This window comes from Ursus arctos, unplaced genomic scaffold, assembly GCF_023065955.2.
Source record: "Ursus arctos isolate Adak ecotype North America unplaced genomic scaffold, UrsArc2.0 scaffold_3, whole genome shotgun sequence".
Taxonomy (NCBI): Eukaryota; Metazoa; Chordata; class Mammalia; order Carnivora; family Ursidae; genus Ursus; species Ursus arctos.
This window is the reverse complement of record NW_026622985.1, coordinates 99,089,101-99,105,201: the sequence shown is the minus strand read 5'-3', so window position 1 is coordinate 99,105,201 and position 16,101 is coordinate 99,089,101. Positions and strand designations below refer to the sequence as shown.

At 41.8% G+C, this 16,101-nt stretch overlaps 1 protein-coding gene across 2 annotated transcripts in view; it reads right to left on the bottom strand.

Annotated features, from left to right (window-relative positions):
* DPP6 (dipeptidyl peptidase like 6) overlaps positions 1-16,101 on the bottom strand; it is an 883,822-nt gene that overhangs the window by 250,039 nt on the left and 617,682 nt on the right. For both annotated transcript variants that reach the window (XM_044392285.3, XM_044392287.3), the window contains exon 5: positions 3,617-3,691. In XM_044392285.3, coding sequence (XP_044248220.2) covers positions 3,617-3,691 — 75 coding nt within the window. The remainder of the gene's footprint in view (positions 1-3,616; positions 3,692-16,101) is intronic.

Genomic DNA, 16,101 nt, shown 5'->3' with positions numbered 1-16,101 from the left:
ATAAACTCTTATTAAATGTCCCAGAGTCACTTGAAACTCAATTGCAAAAGCAAACCCGTGAACAGCTCAAGATACCGGCACCCTTCTTGTAGCCCCAAATCTGATGGGTGAACCCCATCTTCTCTCTAGCTGCACTGGGCTTCTGTTTGTTACCTCTTATTCACCACACACCCTCAGACTGTAAGGACTCTGTCAGAGTCCAGCTGAAGTTGCAATGCATTCTGGAAGCCTTTCTGGGTCTACCTCACTGGGCCAAATCCTTTTGTTTGATGCTGATAAAACTCCTCTTGGCAGTTCTATGTGGCCTGGTTGGCATGCTTCCATGACTATGGTCCAGGCTCTGTGATGTAAGTAGCGTATCTCTTTTGCACATATTAGTGCCCAAGTTTTTTTTTTTTTTTTAATAAAAGAGTAACTGGAGACATAACCATGGACTAGAAGAAGCTTGAATCTTCCTGAGGAAAAAGCCCTGTGTCCAGGCCCTGGAGAAGGACACTGTTGTCGGGGCACCTATGGTTTGCCAGCTAAGTGTTTCCCACGTGCTATCACATTTGGTCCCCCTGGCAGCACGGCTAGACACACACTGACCCCTTGTTTGTTTGTTTATTTGTCAGAGAGCAAGCAAGTGCAAGCAGGGGGAGGGGCAGAAGGAGAGGGAGAAGCGGACTCCCCGCTGAGCAGGGAGCCTGATGTGGAACTCGATCCCAGGACCCTGGGATCATGAACTGAGCTGAAGGCAGATGCTTAACGACTGAGCCACCCAGGCATCCCTGACCCTTGTTTAAGTTGAGAAGCTGGGCTCAAAAGAGGCAGGGGACTGAACTTGAGCCTGGGTCCATCTGACTTGCAAGTCCACTGTGGGCAGGCAGCAGAGAGAAGCGGCGGTCGGAAGAGAATGTGCAATATTTGGATTTCTGGGGTGAAGCTCTAATCCAATATACTGAAATTTTATTGCAAATGAAACATTTATTCTATCACATGAGAGATGCCTGGTAATTGGATAGTTTGTTCATAGAAGAATAGTTTTTATGATCGTCTTTTCAATGAAGAGTTGAGTTAGTTCCTAGAAAGAAGGTATCCTGGCTGCCTTTGAAGCACACAGATAAGAGAGTGATAAACGCAGACCCAAAGACAGAACTCTAGTTTCCTTACCCTTAGACAGGAATCACATATTGTAATACCCACTAGGGAAATAGTGTATAACCCTCACGAGAATATAAAAAAGTTTCAAAACATCCTGCAATAGAGAAACTTATTTAATTGTACTTAAACTAGAGTTCTTAAATATATTTGAATATAGAAACTATATATATATATATATATATATATGTATATATATATATATATTTAGAATATCCAGGAATGATTATATCGACACTAACAACAAAGCAGGAAGTCCTGGTTTGTTCCACTTTCTCCAGTATTAGAGACCTAGACGCTTCCCTTGCAACCCACCGCCTTTTCTAAAAGTATCTGCATCTCAGCTTATCCAGTTAGGCAGTTATTCCTAATACCTAACTCGAGTCTCCTTGGTGGACATCAGAGGACTAAGGTTTCCCGCGGAGCAGAACCCTTGCTTAGTCGTACAATGGGAACTGCTCACTACTTGAAAACAAGGGAGGGATGCTCCTTTGATTCAAATTTAAAGTATCCATTTCCACAGATTTTTTACGTAGCGCACACATTTTCAATACTTAAATTATTTTTCTTGTTCACTAAATCGGCTTTCAATGTCTTACACTTTTCCTCGGGTGAGGAAACAGACAACACAGTCCTACTCCAAAGGCGAACGGATGCTGCGTGGTGAGAGAGCGTTCTTTCAAGGTTCCTGTTTGCCGCCCGCGTTCTACGGTGAAGACTCACATTTAGCCAAGAATTCTTCACCAAAACAGCCACCACTGGGAACGGGAGCCCAGGGCGCTCTTGCAGAAGGAGCGTCGGGAAAGACAAGGGAAAGTGGTGGCGAGGTCTACCACGCACAGAACCACAGAAGCCTGGATGGACCCACGTGCTCCCATGGAGCAGATGGGAGAATCTCTTCTGTGAGATTTGGAAGTTCTGACGGCTTCCAGAAGCAGGAAGCTCCCATCGTAGGGCTGCTCCTATTGCTAAAAGATGTTCTAGAGTAAGATGATCTGAAACCTGTCTTTCTAGGCATTTCTCACTCGGGTGTTGGCGGTGTCTCCCGGAGAAACCCAGCACAAAGCCACTACCCATCCCTAGGAAAGTCCTTCAAGGATCTACTGAGTTTTTTCTCTTACTCAAGTGTAGAGATTACATTTTTGGTAGTTTCCGTGAAAGGACCAAAGTACTCTGGGCTCCGTGTACACCATATCCATGTGCTTGAAGCTGAAACAGGCGAGCACAGGGGTGGGCATGGGACACGCAGAATCCCAAGGCTGAAAGCTGCCTTTTACCATGTCTGCTCCACTCACCATCCCCAATCCAATACATAACGAGGACCAGCTGTCCCACAGAATGTGGGTGGAAAAATGAAAACTTTTATGTAATGGACACTAACAAATCAGAAAATGGAAAAGTGAAGATAAAGTTCTTTTTTTAAAAGATCTACATTTCGAGGAAAAAAATGGAAGTCTCCAGTGCATAATACAGGATTCAAATAACTCTTGAAAGAAATTCTAGAAGTTCTAGGATTGGGCTTGGGCCTCCATGTGAACTAATCTGCCAGCGGCTCCTGGGGGCATGACTCCACAAGCTTGCCCTCCTCCTGCCGGGGCAAGAGCCTCTCAGACCGACCCGGAAGCTATTCAGGCTGGGAAGCCAATGCGGGTACCCTTCGAGCTCACAGAAGCGTCACAGAACTCTGGACAGAATGGTCTCACAAGAACGGGAAAGGCAGTGGAATTCTATCTTTTACTTGCTAGAGAATGAAGTGCCACGAATGCACGTTTCTAAAGTTGCTAATCTCTTGTAAGCTGAACATCTGCTTCACTGACACAAATACATTTCACCTTCTAGCTCATTTAAAATTAAAGAGCCAAGATGAATTTTAAAGTATGAGCCTGTTAAAGGACAAAAAGAAAAAAAAAAAAAAAAAAGAGCTAGTTTTAGGCGCTGCTTAAAGCCCAGGGTGAGATTTTATGGAAAATCCTGGTGCAGTTTTATGGGAGACTCAGAAATGAAGTGCTAAAAACAGGGGTTTATATAATGAAAGTGATATTTCACGTCTTCTCTAGAATACTACAATGGCTAGGAGATAATTAACATTTTATTTTAGTTTAGGGAGAACCTGGCAGTTGCTTTTTGTTCTCAGGATAAAATTTATGGTATGATTGAGAAAATGGGAAGAAAAATGATTGCACAAAAGGGTAAGATAAATCTCTATAAAAAGACAACTTCTCACCCTCTCCCTCAGGAAAATCCTATGATATTGCCCTAAAAGGAGTGATTTTTTCTTTCCCTGCCAAAGGGATTGTTGTACCTCTTTTCTCTCCTAGGTGGCAGTGTGGCATAAAAAGAGAGTAATTCAGGACTCACCCACTGTTTTCAGGATTCCAAGATCACTAAGAATGAAGGTTCAAGGGAAAATACTTAATAAGGTCTCAAAAGAGAGAGAGAGAAAATTTTTTTATAGACAGAAAAGAGCGGTACTCACTGGCTCCACATTGTATGAAAACAGGGCATACTCCTTATCCGGGGATATTTCATATCGGATGGCTCTTAATGATTCCTAAGAGAAAAACAAACAAACAAACCAACAAAGGATTTTAGAGTGTTACATATAAATTACACAGCTCAGAATCTTGCTGGTGCCGTTTTCAAAACCTGCTAATAAAATTCGTATGCAGCGAATTCGCTCAAGTGTGTTAAAGACGGCAACACCCTTTCTTTGCCAAATAATATTCAGGTGGTTGATACTTTTTCACATTTTATTCACTTTTTTTTTAAGTTGCAGCAAAGCAATTCTTACGGTATCTATGGAAACAAATCAATGGAAGTAAAGATGAAAACCAGTAATCCCTTCCCCATAAGACTCCCATCCTCTCTTGTCTTTAAACACAGGTTCCCTTGCTCCTTTGTACGCTTAGAAGCCACATTAAGCAGACGGGTTCCTAAAAGAGAATCACATTCTACACATTATTTTGCAGCTCGCTTTTTTTTTCAAGATTCTTCAAGATGTTTTTATTTTTTAAATTTTATTATTATTTTTTATTATTATGTTAGTCACCATACAGCACATCATTAGTTTTTGATGTAATGTTCCGTGGTTCATTGCTTCTCTCAGCAATGCTTTGTAGATTCCAGGGTACAGCTCTTGCCCATATTTTGTTAAATGTGTATCCCAAAGTATTTGGTACTACTTACGTTTTGTATATATAAAATATACATGTCTCAATATCCAGTTGTTTATTGCTAACAGACAGAAGTAGAACTAATTTTGGTAACCTGAACTTATGTTCTGCAACCCTGCTCAATTTCATTAATTGTTCTAGCAATTTTTTTGTAGATTCTTTAGAATTTTCTATGTAATCATATTTTCTGTGACTAAAGAGTTTTCTTCCTTTCTTAACTGGATGTGTTTTTGCTTCTTTTTAGAGCCCGATTACACTCTAGAGAACCGCTAGTGCAATGACCAGTAGGAGTCACGAGGGTGGACGCCTCGCTTCCCCCGATCTTAGGGAGAAGGCGTTCACTCCTCACTATTTGGTGGGTTAGGGGCCGGTGCTTTGCAGACGTCTTTATCGAGTGAAGACGTTCCTGTCTATTTCCAGTTTGCTCAGAATTTTTATAATGGATGTTGAGTTTTATAACGAGGGTTGAATAATCTCAAATGCTTTTTCTGTATTTACTGAGATGATTATGTTGTTTTGCTTTTTCTAGTCTGTTGAAATGGTAAATTACATTGTTTGATGTTCAAATGTTGAAGCAAACTTGCATTTCTTGGATAAACTCTATTTGGCCATGATGTATTAGTCCTTATATATTGCTGGACTGGACTGCTATTTTGTGGAGGATTTTTGTGCCTGTGTTCATGAGGGGAATTATTCTGTGGTTTTCTTTTCTGCTAATAACTTCATCTGCTTATTTGGGGGCAGTGCTAGCCTAAAAATGACTTGGGAAGCATCTTCCTCTTCTGCTTGTTTTGTAGGTTTGTGCAGAACTGATGTAATGTTTTTCTTAACCACCGAATTCACCAGTGAAGCCATTTGCACCTTGAGGTTTCTATATGTGGAGCTTTTTTTCTATCAACTCGATTTTTTATATTGATGTAGGACTATTGGGGTACCTGTTTCATTTTTAGTGAACTGTGATAATTTGTATCTTTCAAGGTCTTTTTCATTTCATTTATTTATTTTCATTTCATTGTCAAATTTATTGCTGTAAGGCATTTGCTAATATTTTCCATTATTCTTTCCATACCTGTACTGATGGACCGTCTTCTGTTCCTATTACTGGTATTTGTCTTTTGTGTTTGTTCTTGACCAATTTTATTCATCTTTTCCAAAAACCGGCTTTGGTGTTTTTTGTTTTTCCTCTATTTTTTCTTTCCCATGCAATTGATTTCTCCTCTTTATTGCCTTTCTTCTGTGTAATTATATTTAATTTCTCTTTTTTTCTTCTAGTTTCTTTAGGTGAAACTTTATCATACGAGTACTTAAAGCTATAATTTTTCCTGTAAGTGCTGCCTACCTGCACATCATAAATTTTGATATTATACATCCTAATTTTCCTTCATTTCAGAATATTATCTAATTTCCATCTGATTTCTTCTTTGGCTGACTTGCCCCTTAAAAGCAGGTTGTTTAATTTTTAATCATCAGGCTACATTCCAGATATTTTCCTACTGTTATTTCTAGTTTAATTATGTATTTGTTAGAGACTATCCTTTGTATAATTCTCAGCTTGGAGATATGTTGAGACTTGCTTAATGGCCCAGACGTTTATCGGTTTCGGTGAATATTGCATGTGCACGTACAATGGACGTGTTGTTAGCTGTTGGTGATGGTGTGATCGACCAATGTCTGTCAGGTCGTTGGTTAATAGTGTTTTCAAGATTTGGGTATCTGTACTGGTCTTTTTTCCTACATGTTCTATCAAGTACTCAGGTCTGCTGGAGTCTCCAACTTTCATGTGGGTTTGTCCACTTTTGGTTTTGGATCAACCGAATGTTGCTTCAGGTCTTATAGCTCTATTGCTAGTGGCATATGCCTTCAGGGTTCTTTTTTAAAATTTACTTTTATATTATTTTTAAAAATTTATTTTATTTTTTTATTATGTTCAGTTAGCCAGCATACAGTACAACATAAGTTTTTGTTGTAGTGTTTACATTGTTTATTTAAATTCAATTAGCCAATATAGTACATTATTTTCAGATGTAGAGCTCAATAATTCATCACCATATAGTATGTGTATAACACCCAGTGCTCATCAGAACACGTGCCCACCTTCAGGACTCTTATGCCTTCTTAAAGAACTGACTCCTTTATCATTATGGAATATTTATTTTTATTTCTGGTAATAAGGGCTATTCCGTAGTCTACTTTGATATTAATATAACCGTTCCAGCTTTCCTTTGGTTAGTGTTTGGAGAGAATATCTTTTTACATCCATTTAATTTTAACCTATGTCTTCATATTGAAAGTATATATCATAGAAGGCTTATAATTGGGTCTTGCTTTTTAAAACTAACCTTTGACTCCTCTAGGGGTAATAGGGGAGCTTATGGACGTAATGATACGGGAAACCTGTCCTTTATACTGTAGTTACCTCCCAACCCATATTGTATCAGATTTCTGCTCCTGTGTGTGTCCTACCCAAGAAAATCCTAACATGTTTCAAAGATTTTATGTGTATATGTTTGCGTCTTTTAGTCAACGTGTAGCATTGGAGAAAAGAATTAGAAGTCTTATATAAGTTAACATTAGAAGGAGCTGGCCATTTTCACCACATTATTTAATGGACCCTTTTATTAAAAGACATGTACTTTTTCAGGACTAGTTAATTCATTTTCTTTAAGTTTCCACCAAAAGCTCAGCTCCATGTTGACCTTATGTACCATTCCTGGCAGTCCTCATTCCATTACGTAGATGCAAAGTTTCAGCTGGTGTAACCTTTCTTACTCCAAAGAACTTCCTTTCAGTTTCTCACAGTGCCAGTGTGTGGCCAGTGAATGCTCTCAGATTCTGTCTCCAGTTTCTTTATCTCTAGTGTTGGAAGATATTTCTGTTGCATGTAGAATTCTACATTGGCACTTTTATTTCTTTCCCAGGGCTTTAAAGATGCCATTCCGCTGTCTCCTGACTTGCAAAATGTCTGGTAAGGAGTGTGCTGTCACTGTTGTTTTTCTGTACATAATATGTCTCTTTCCTTGGCTGCCATGAAAATAGTCTCTTTTTCACTAGTTTTCAGTAACCTGATTATCACATGCTTTGGTGTCTTCCTTCCTTCCCCTTTCCTTTCTTTCTTTTCTTTTTTCTTTCTTTCTTTCTTTCTTTCTTTCTTTCTTTCTTTCTTTCTTTCTTTCTTTCTTTCTTTCTCTTCTTCCTTCCTTCCTTCCTTCCTTCCTTCCTTCCTTCCTTCCTTCCTTCCTTCTCTCTTTCTTTCAAGATTTAATTTTTTTATTGGAGAGAGAGAGAGCGAGAAAGAGCACAAGTGAGGTGAGGGAAGAGGGAGAAGCAAGCTCTCTGCTGAGCAGGGAGCCCGACACGGGGCTCAATCCTGGGACTCGGGGATCATGACCTGAGCTGAAGGCAGACGCTTAACCGACTGAGCCCCCCACGTGCCCTTTTTGGAGACCTTCTATTGTTCTCAAAGTTCAGGGTTTCCTCCTCAGCTTCCCTATAGTGTTCAGTGTGTTGTTAATCGAGAGATTTTTTAAAAAATTTTATATTTCATTTTTAATCTCTAGAAATTGTATTAGCATGTTTTATAATCTTTAATTTTTCTTATCATCGTGCTCATGGTTTTCTTTATATCCTTGGGCAGCTGGAACACATTTATCATGGCAGTTTTAATATGTTTTTCTACTAATTCTATTATCTCTGTTATTTGTGGGTCTGTTTCTATTGGCTAACTTCTCTCCTTATTATAGGTCATATTTCCCTGCTTCTTTGTTTATACAGTAATTTAAAAAAAAATGAACAAAAGGTTTTTTGAATTTTCTCTTGTTGAGTCTTGGATTTTTCATGTTTCTGCAAAGAATGCTGGACTTTTTATGACAGGCGGCTAATTATATGAGGATTAACTTTATTCTTTCAAAGTTTATTTTTAGATGTTTTAAAGGTTGGTCTATAATAGCATCATTTTAGGGCTCACTCGACCCTCCTATGGGGTTGCTCTTCCAGAGTCTTAATGTCTTGTGGCTTGGAGAAACGGAAATGATTCCTGGCAGTGCATGAGCTCTGGGAATTTTTCACCTTACAGGGTCCAATAATCGTTCTTCACTTGAAACTTTCTTTTATCCTGACTTGTGGTGTTTCACTCTTTATGTATAAGGATCAATAACCAACCCAAGTCTTAAAGAGAACCCCATGCAGATTTTTTGAACATTCTCTAGTTAGCTTCCCCTTCTTGGGCCCTCTGTCCTACAAACTGTAGCCATTTTCTCCCCACCCCCCAAAACTCTGGTCTGTCTCCTTGACTCAGCAAGATGGAAGGCTTGAGTTTTCCTCTTTGTGAAGTCCAGCAATAACATTTATGCAGAATGCTCAGGTGACAGCTGTGCTCATTTAATTTGTTTTCCTTCTCTCAGGGATCACAGCTATGAACTGCCTATTGTCCAAAGTATGAAAATTGGTGTTTCCCTCCTATGTTGTCCTGCTTTATAGTTGTTTATTTTAGGAGGATAATTCTGATCATCTTAAATTCTCATGGCCAGGACCAAATGTCAAGAAGAGAAGTGTAGGGGCGCCTGGGTGGCACAGCGGTTAAGCGTCTGCCTTCGGCTCAGGGCGTGATCCCAGAGTTCTGGGATCAAGCCCCACATCAGGCTTCTCCGCTATGAGCCTGCTTCTTCCTCTCCCACTCCCCCTGCTTGTGTTCCCTCTCTCGCTGGCTGTCTCTATCTCTGTCAAATAAATAAATAAAATCTTAAAAAAAAAAAAAAGAAGAGAAGTGTAGTTTGTTTTCTCATACCCGTATTCCCAGTGCCTAACAGGGACTGGCACAGAAGAGAGGCTCCATAAATGTTTGCTGAATAGGTGAACGGATATATCCGCACATAATCCTCGTTGTTATAATAGTGGCCATGATGTTACTGATATAAAGATAATCCAACAGAAACCAGGAAAGAGTGTGGCCTTCTACACTCAGAAATTACTCTGGGTCACATTCCTTGACAAAGGCTGATATAAACTGTGATATAAGCTGAGTGATATATATAATGATATAACTGATAGAAGCTGAGACAGTGAGGATTTTGTTATGCTCTTTTGAGAAGCCCCTCACTGTCAGTCTGAGGAATAGTTTCATGCACTTCCAACCATCCCGGTCCCCAAGCCACCAAGGACTGTGGAAATTGTAGGCTGTGGGTCCACCCTTTCACCAGGCGCAAATAATGGATGCAAGACCACCTAGCACATTCGTGAACATTTGCTCCAAGACTATTTGAATCGGGATAAATCTCCCGAACAAAGCGGGCCATGGTTTCAGGTTTGCCTGAGGTCAATTCCCGCAATATTCCTGTCCATTTTCTACCAGATTATTTGTCCTTTCCTGATCAATTTGGAAGAAGTCTTTGTAGTCTGTAGATATTAGCCTTTCATTTGTTCCCTAGACTGCAAATATTGTCTGCTATTTGTCTATTGAATTTTGCCTTTTAATTTTAAAAATTTAAGACATTTATATGGAAGTTAAACAAGGCTCTTTTTTACAGCTTCTGGAAATCATATTTTGGCAAATTTGTCTCTTTTGTGCTAAACCAAGCAATGAGTTTTCTTTCTAACATTAAACTTTTACTCCAAGTGGAATTTAATTTCATACATTTGTGAAATCAACATTATCTCCTTGTAGATAGTGTTAGGTGTGCCGGCAGTGTTTTCCTTCCTTCCTTCCTTTTTTTTTTTTTTAAGATTTTATTTATTTATTTGAGAGAGAGAGTGAGAGAGAGAGAGCATGAGAGGGGGTAGGATCAGAGGGGGAAATGGACTCCCTGCTGAGTGGGGAGTCCGATGCGAGACTCCATCCAAGGATCCTGGGATCATGACCTGAGCTGAAGGCAGACGCTTGATGGACTGAGCCACTCAGGCGCCCTGGCACTGTCTTCTAATTATGCCACCAATTCCCCTGGTGTATCAAATACTGAATGACACTGGAACGTCTGTCTGATTTCTGTAGTCTTGCAACCCCCTCTGTGCTGTTCCCATACTAACGTGGAGGGTTTTGACCTTATACCATGGATTCAAAAAGCCTGTGATGTGTATGCTGCTTACACCTCTTACTATGTGAAATTCAGAAATTTCTTACCTTCTCTGTGCCTCTGTAAAATGGAGATAATATCTGTGACCCATGACTGATGTGAAAATTCAATGAAGTCATTCCAATGCCTGGCACATCACAAGTACTCAAAAGTGTTAGGTGTTACTGAGCTGAGTGCAATTCTTTCTTGCGTGTCAGGCAAACGAGTACACATTACCATACATTTAAAAGTTTTTATGGCTACATTCAGGGGTTTGTGGCAATTACGATATTTTATCAAACGTCTAACATTAAATTTCTTCCATAGTTATAATTGGGATTATATTAAAGTCTGATATCAATTTTAAGAGATTTAGCATATTTAATAGTCTTCTTATCTAAGATTATGTTATACCTTTACATTTTTTCAAATATTCAGAAAGACCTTATAGTTCACTTTAAGTTTTATGCAGCTCTTAGATTTATTATAGGACTCTATGGTTTTTGTTCATACGGCGAATGGACTAGTCACACTTCTAGGTACTTATGATGGCGAAGAGAAAGCTACTGATTTATTTACATATTTCTTGTAGGTGGCCATAGGGAATATTTTTTCTTATTAATTGCAGCTTATTTAAACTAACATCTTTTAGATTTTCTAGGGATAGAATTATGTTACCAGGAAAAGAGAGAGCTTTTTCTTCCATTTTCTAGCTCCTCTCCCCATCTCTTAGTTTGCTTGTGTCCCGCATACCCTGCTATCTCCAAGAACACATTAAATATGAATAGCGATGGTGAGCACTCCGGCCTGACGATAATTGAAATGGTCTTACTGTTTGCCATTGAGGATGAGTTTCACTGCTAGTTGGCTTCTGGTAAATGGTTTTTATCATATTTAAGCAGGTTTTCACTCTCATCTTACCCAGAAATTTTATTAGAAGTTGCTGATGAGCTTTACCAGATAAGGCTTTCAGCGTCTTGTGATATAATCATAAGGCTTTTTCTGTTATTTTGTAGTCGTAATGGGTTTTGTTGATTGATTTCTTGATATTTAAATGCTGTTGTCACAGGGACACGATTCAGAGCATATTACGATTCTGATACACGAGTGAGCTCGACGGGCCAACACTGAATCTATAACGTTTGCGCCTACTGTCGCTGGGGAGGTTGCTGTGTAGTTTACATTTCACATTTTTTGGGGCTATTTAGTCATAATCACTAACACAATTTTTAATAATATTATCCTGGCTTTAAAAAATATTGGTCCACATTTATGACAACCCCGTATGTATCAGATTGTAGGCATGTTGCTGGCGAGACACTTATCTAAGGGCTGGTGTCCTGTTTTCATGTAATAGATAAATACGTGTGTGATTATTAATGCGGGAAAGGAAAGGTGGCCATTAGTGGAAGAAAGAGATGCAGAATGATAGAAGGCCCCAAATGATCACGTAGTGGAAAGGAAATGAACAGCAGGAAGCCTAAATATATCCACTGGGGGTTTTGGGCAAATCTCCTCATAAAGGAAAACGAGGACGAGAAAAACAAGACTAGTAACGATAAAACCAAAGCCAGACGTTGAAAAGATTAGAGTCACAGGGACACTGCGTGCAACCCCCAGGAGGCTCAGGTAGATGAGGGTCCGAACCCGCCCTTCCCAGCCCAGGAGGAAGGAGGGCGCGCGGGCCTGGCCGTCCTCGCGGGGACAGCAGCCACCGTCTGCACGGATGGACGTGGATGGACGCAGGTAGCGCTCCCGCACCTGTTCTAAGAGCCAGAAGGAAATGCAGCTACTACAGAGCAGAGGGGACCTGCCACCGAGAAAAGTCTTTCACCTTGACAACAGGTCATTCCACTGCGGGCACAGCGCGGGCTGCGTGCAGCTCCCCTGACTCCGTATTTTGCGTGCGTAAGCCTTACTTCTGGGCAATGTGCAGTGGCCCCCAGGACCTGCAGTGGTGGGCTCACGTACCCCGGTGGGGACCCCATGCCCCCCGCTGCGGCACCCTCCTGGGTCCTGGGCCGCTGGGCCGCTGGCCCGCTGGCCGCAGCCGGACCCCGTAGGCGACCTAGAAACGAGGTAGCTTGGAATTCGACAAAGCCGAGTTCAGCCCTGGAGACTCTCGGCTACCAGCTGTAACTCAGAAAAAGATATCTTAGCCTCTATAAACCTGTTTTTTCACCTGCAAAGTTAGAAGAATATAAAGTAACTGCCGCTCACAGGATTTCAATTAAATAAGGAGATGTGTGTCGTGTTTGCATAGTAAGCACTCAAATATCCCTTCTTATTTCGTTCACCCTGCGTGCACCTTGCAGCGCCCTCTTCCTCGAAGGAACCCCGGGTTTCCACTCCACGGCCTGCTACGCCTCCCGACTGGGGCCGAGTGAGATCCGTCCGCGCCCGCGCCCCAGGCAGCCAGCCGGAGGGGCGAGCTCGTCTGCCCGCACGCGAACGATGCGGCCCGGGCTCGTCAATTTTGCTTCCGTCACGGGACCCCGGGTCACCCTAATCGTTGCCTTCACCAGGACCTGCTTCCGCTTCACGGGGGCCGGAAGCAGTCCCGGGGGGCTCCTTGCCTGCAACCTTTCCCTCCTCCCAATCCTCCTCGTGTTGGTCATTTATTTTCCTAGAGCGCGCAGGCCTGTCCTCAAAAATCCCATCCCTTTCCGTTTCCAGCCGTGTAAAGGCTGGAGCATTGAGTCAAGGGCTCTATGGCCTGCTCCCTGTCTTTCTCCTGGGTCCCTACGCCACAGCCTTCCAACGCTCCCAGACCACCTGCGCCAGGATGCGGACCTCCCCGGACTGCCCGCCAGACTGTCATTGCTCAGCCTGTTCGCTGCTGAGCAAGGACGCTACTTCCCACGTTTTCTAATGGTGTCTGCCTTTCAGGGGCTGTGGGACGTCCCTCTCTGAGTCTTATCACCCTTCTCCCCTTCCCACCTGGGGCTCCCTGCCCGCAGAGCCCCCACTGAAGAACAGAGGTCATGCAAATGCATGCTTCTTTAGATCTGCGTGGAAAGGCCCCCAAGAATCAACTTGTTTCATTAATCCTTGTCTCCACCCACCCACCTCCTCTAGCCCAGGGCCTTGCGCAGAGACACACATGTTTAATCTCAAACGACAGAGTAGAGATAATGACGGAAACGCTACGTCAGGCCACCCTTAACCTTCGCAGCACAGCAGGTGCAGGGCCCGAAAAATGAAGCAGCTACTTTATTTCTTTTCGGGTCTTTTAAAGACATAGGTATAAAATATTCTCCTCGTGTACTTAAAAATTATAATGAAAATAAGTGAAAAAGAGAAATAGAAAAAAAAGAGGAAGAGGGAAAAGAAAGAAAAGAGGAACGAAAAGAAAGAGCATCTGAGACACAAAGGGGAAAAAGAAAAAAAAGATGCGGAAGGACAGAGGATGGACAGAACCCTGCAGACACAGAAAAAATATAGGACAGAGTGCACCACAGCTTTTGACAACATTCTTGCAAAAGACAGTGACTTTTGATGCCATCCCTTTGTTCCTGGACTTGTGGGGGGGGGGGTTGCAGCTCAGAGGCCAGTCTGGCTGGAAGTCAGGGAGTGTAGCCTCTGTGGGGAACAGACAGCTGCTACCTGTCCCACCAGCCAACGTTTGCGTCTGTGAGAAAACGAAGCCCATTGCGGCCAGATACTCCTATTTTTCGTTAGAAACCAGAAACGTGGATTTCCAGTTTGTAGAAACCACTCTGTGGGTCAAACAAAACAGTTCAGTGGGGCTTTTGGGGTGTCTTTTGCATTCTCAACTATACACAAAAACAAGGCTATTTCCTCTTCCTGGCTTGTACTCAGGTGCGAAGTGCAGCCAGCCTTGGGTTGGCAATGCCTGTTGGCCACGAGAGCCTGCTTCTGTCCAGCCACTGGTCTGCTGGGAGGAGTGTCACCCAAAGCAGGAGGATAAGAGCATGTGAAGTGGGGGATAGGTCCACAAGCCAGGGGCTGGGGCTCCCTCCCGCCTGCGGGAGCCCACCTGCGGAGCCCACCTGCGGAGCCCACCTGCGGGAGCCCTGCATCCTGAGTCCGCACAGGGGGCTCTGCAGAGGGCACATGGGAGCAGCCCAGGCAGGTGGGCTGCTTCTTCCTCCAAACGTGAGACCACAGGCTCATGAAGCCCTTGATGGAAATTAAATGAAACAGAATGAAGTGAAAACTAGTAACTGTGAAAGTCAAGCCCTGGATGAAGGAAAAAAGGAAAAAAAAGTGGTCTCCCGTTCTGATCGCCAACAAATTCCGGAGTTCCTCCGCAGCACCGCGAGCCCATTATTCCTCTTGATTCTGGAATGGGTCTAATAATACTTGTAATTATTTCCCCCTCTGTGAGGAGTCAGAATTCATTAATTTTTAGAGACAGATAAAAATTCAAATTCTACAGTCTAGTGATTATATAAAATCAAAGGGGAGCATAAATTAAAGAAACAAAAAGACTTTTTATTTAAATGTTAATTTAGTAATTTAAATAAGTAATTAAAACAAGTAGATTAGTAATTAAACAAGTAAAGACATAAAAAGTAAGAAAACCTGACATAAGCAGAGCAACAGGACAATTTTGTGTGCACGTGTTTCCCCTTCCAACCACTTCCAGAACTGTCTGCGGTTCCTCCAGTCATTGTTGGAGAAAGTCTAATCTCTTTGAAACGTGATGCTGAGTTCTTAAAAATCTGATTAAAATTATTGAATAAAGGGCCTTGAAATGGCACTTATGGAAATCATCACCACGAAAAATATTATACGAAGTATTCCCCACCCAACCAGACGAGCTCTTCGCACAGTGCAGTGAGCACTTCCTAGCCTTCTCAATGCACAGAGACCACGCGGGCAGTTGTTAACTGAAGTGTAAGTGTAACGTCGTATTCTTCTGTGTTTAAGGTAACATCATACATATTTCCATATTACTACCATCTTCATAACTATTCTTTTCCTGGCTACATATTTCATCTACTTATATTCAATTACTTCTCTAGCTTCAAATATTTTCACTTTTTAGATTCTTTACTTACGAAAAATTTCCTGGAGTGAGAAGAAATGCATAAATATTTTTACTAATCTTGAATGTATTGCCAAGTTGCTTTCCAAACACAATGAATGGATAGACAGATGGACAGATCGATGGGTGGATAGATGGACAGATGGACGGATGGATGGATAGATAGATGATAGCATGGACGGATAGACAGATGGCAAACGAAGAAAGGAAGGAAAAAAAAAATCAGTATTCTCCTCAGTAGAGAAAAGATTCATAAGGTTTCTCAGGAACCTGGCAGCCCTTGCCCAAATATCCGAAGACCCAGTTTGGGCCAAAGACATATCTATAGTGTTTCATTTCTCAGGGAAAAATGGAATACATAACAAAGACCTTTTCATAATTTGTTAATTTGTTGACAAAAGAGTCTTCCAGGCGCATAAAAATAAAATACGTCATTGGGCATTTAAATTATTTTAAAAATAAGAGTAAAATGTAATGTCCTGGAATTCCTGGGATTTCAAATATGTAATTCAAATGAAAGTCAGATTAGGTTTGATTTCTTATTTTTGAAAATTCGAGAGAGCGTCCCTTGCTATAATTCCTACTACCAGTGGGTAGCTTCGAGGACGCTGCCTGGGAAGCAGCCCAGCCTGAACGCTTCTAGAGAAGGAGTTAAAAAAAATTGGGGGGTGGGGAACGCCTGGGTGGCTCAGGCGGTTAAGCATCTGCCTTCAGCTCTGGTCATGATCTC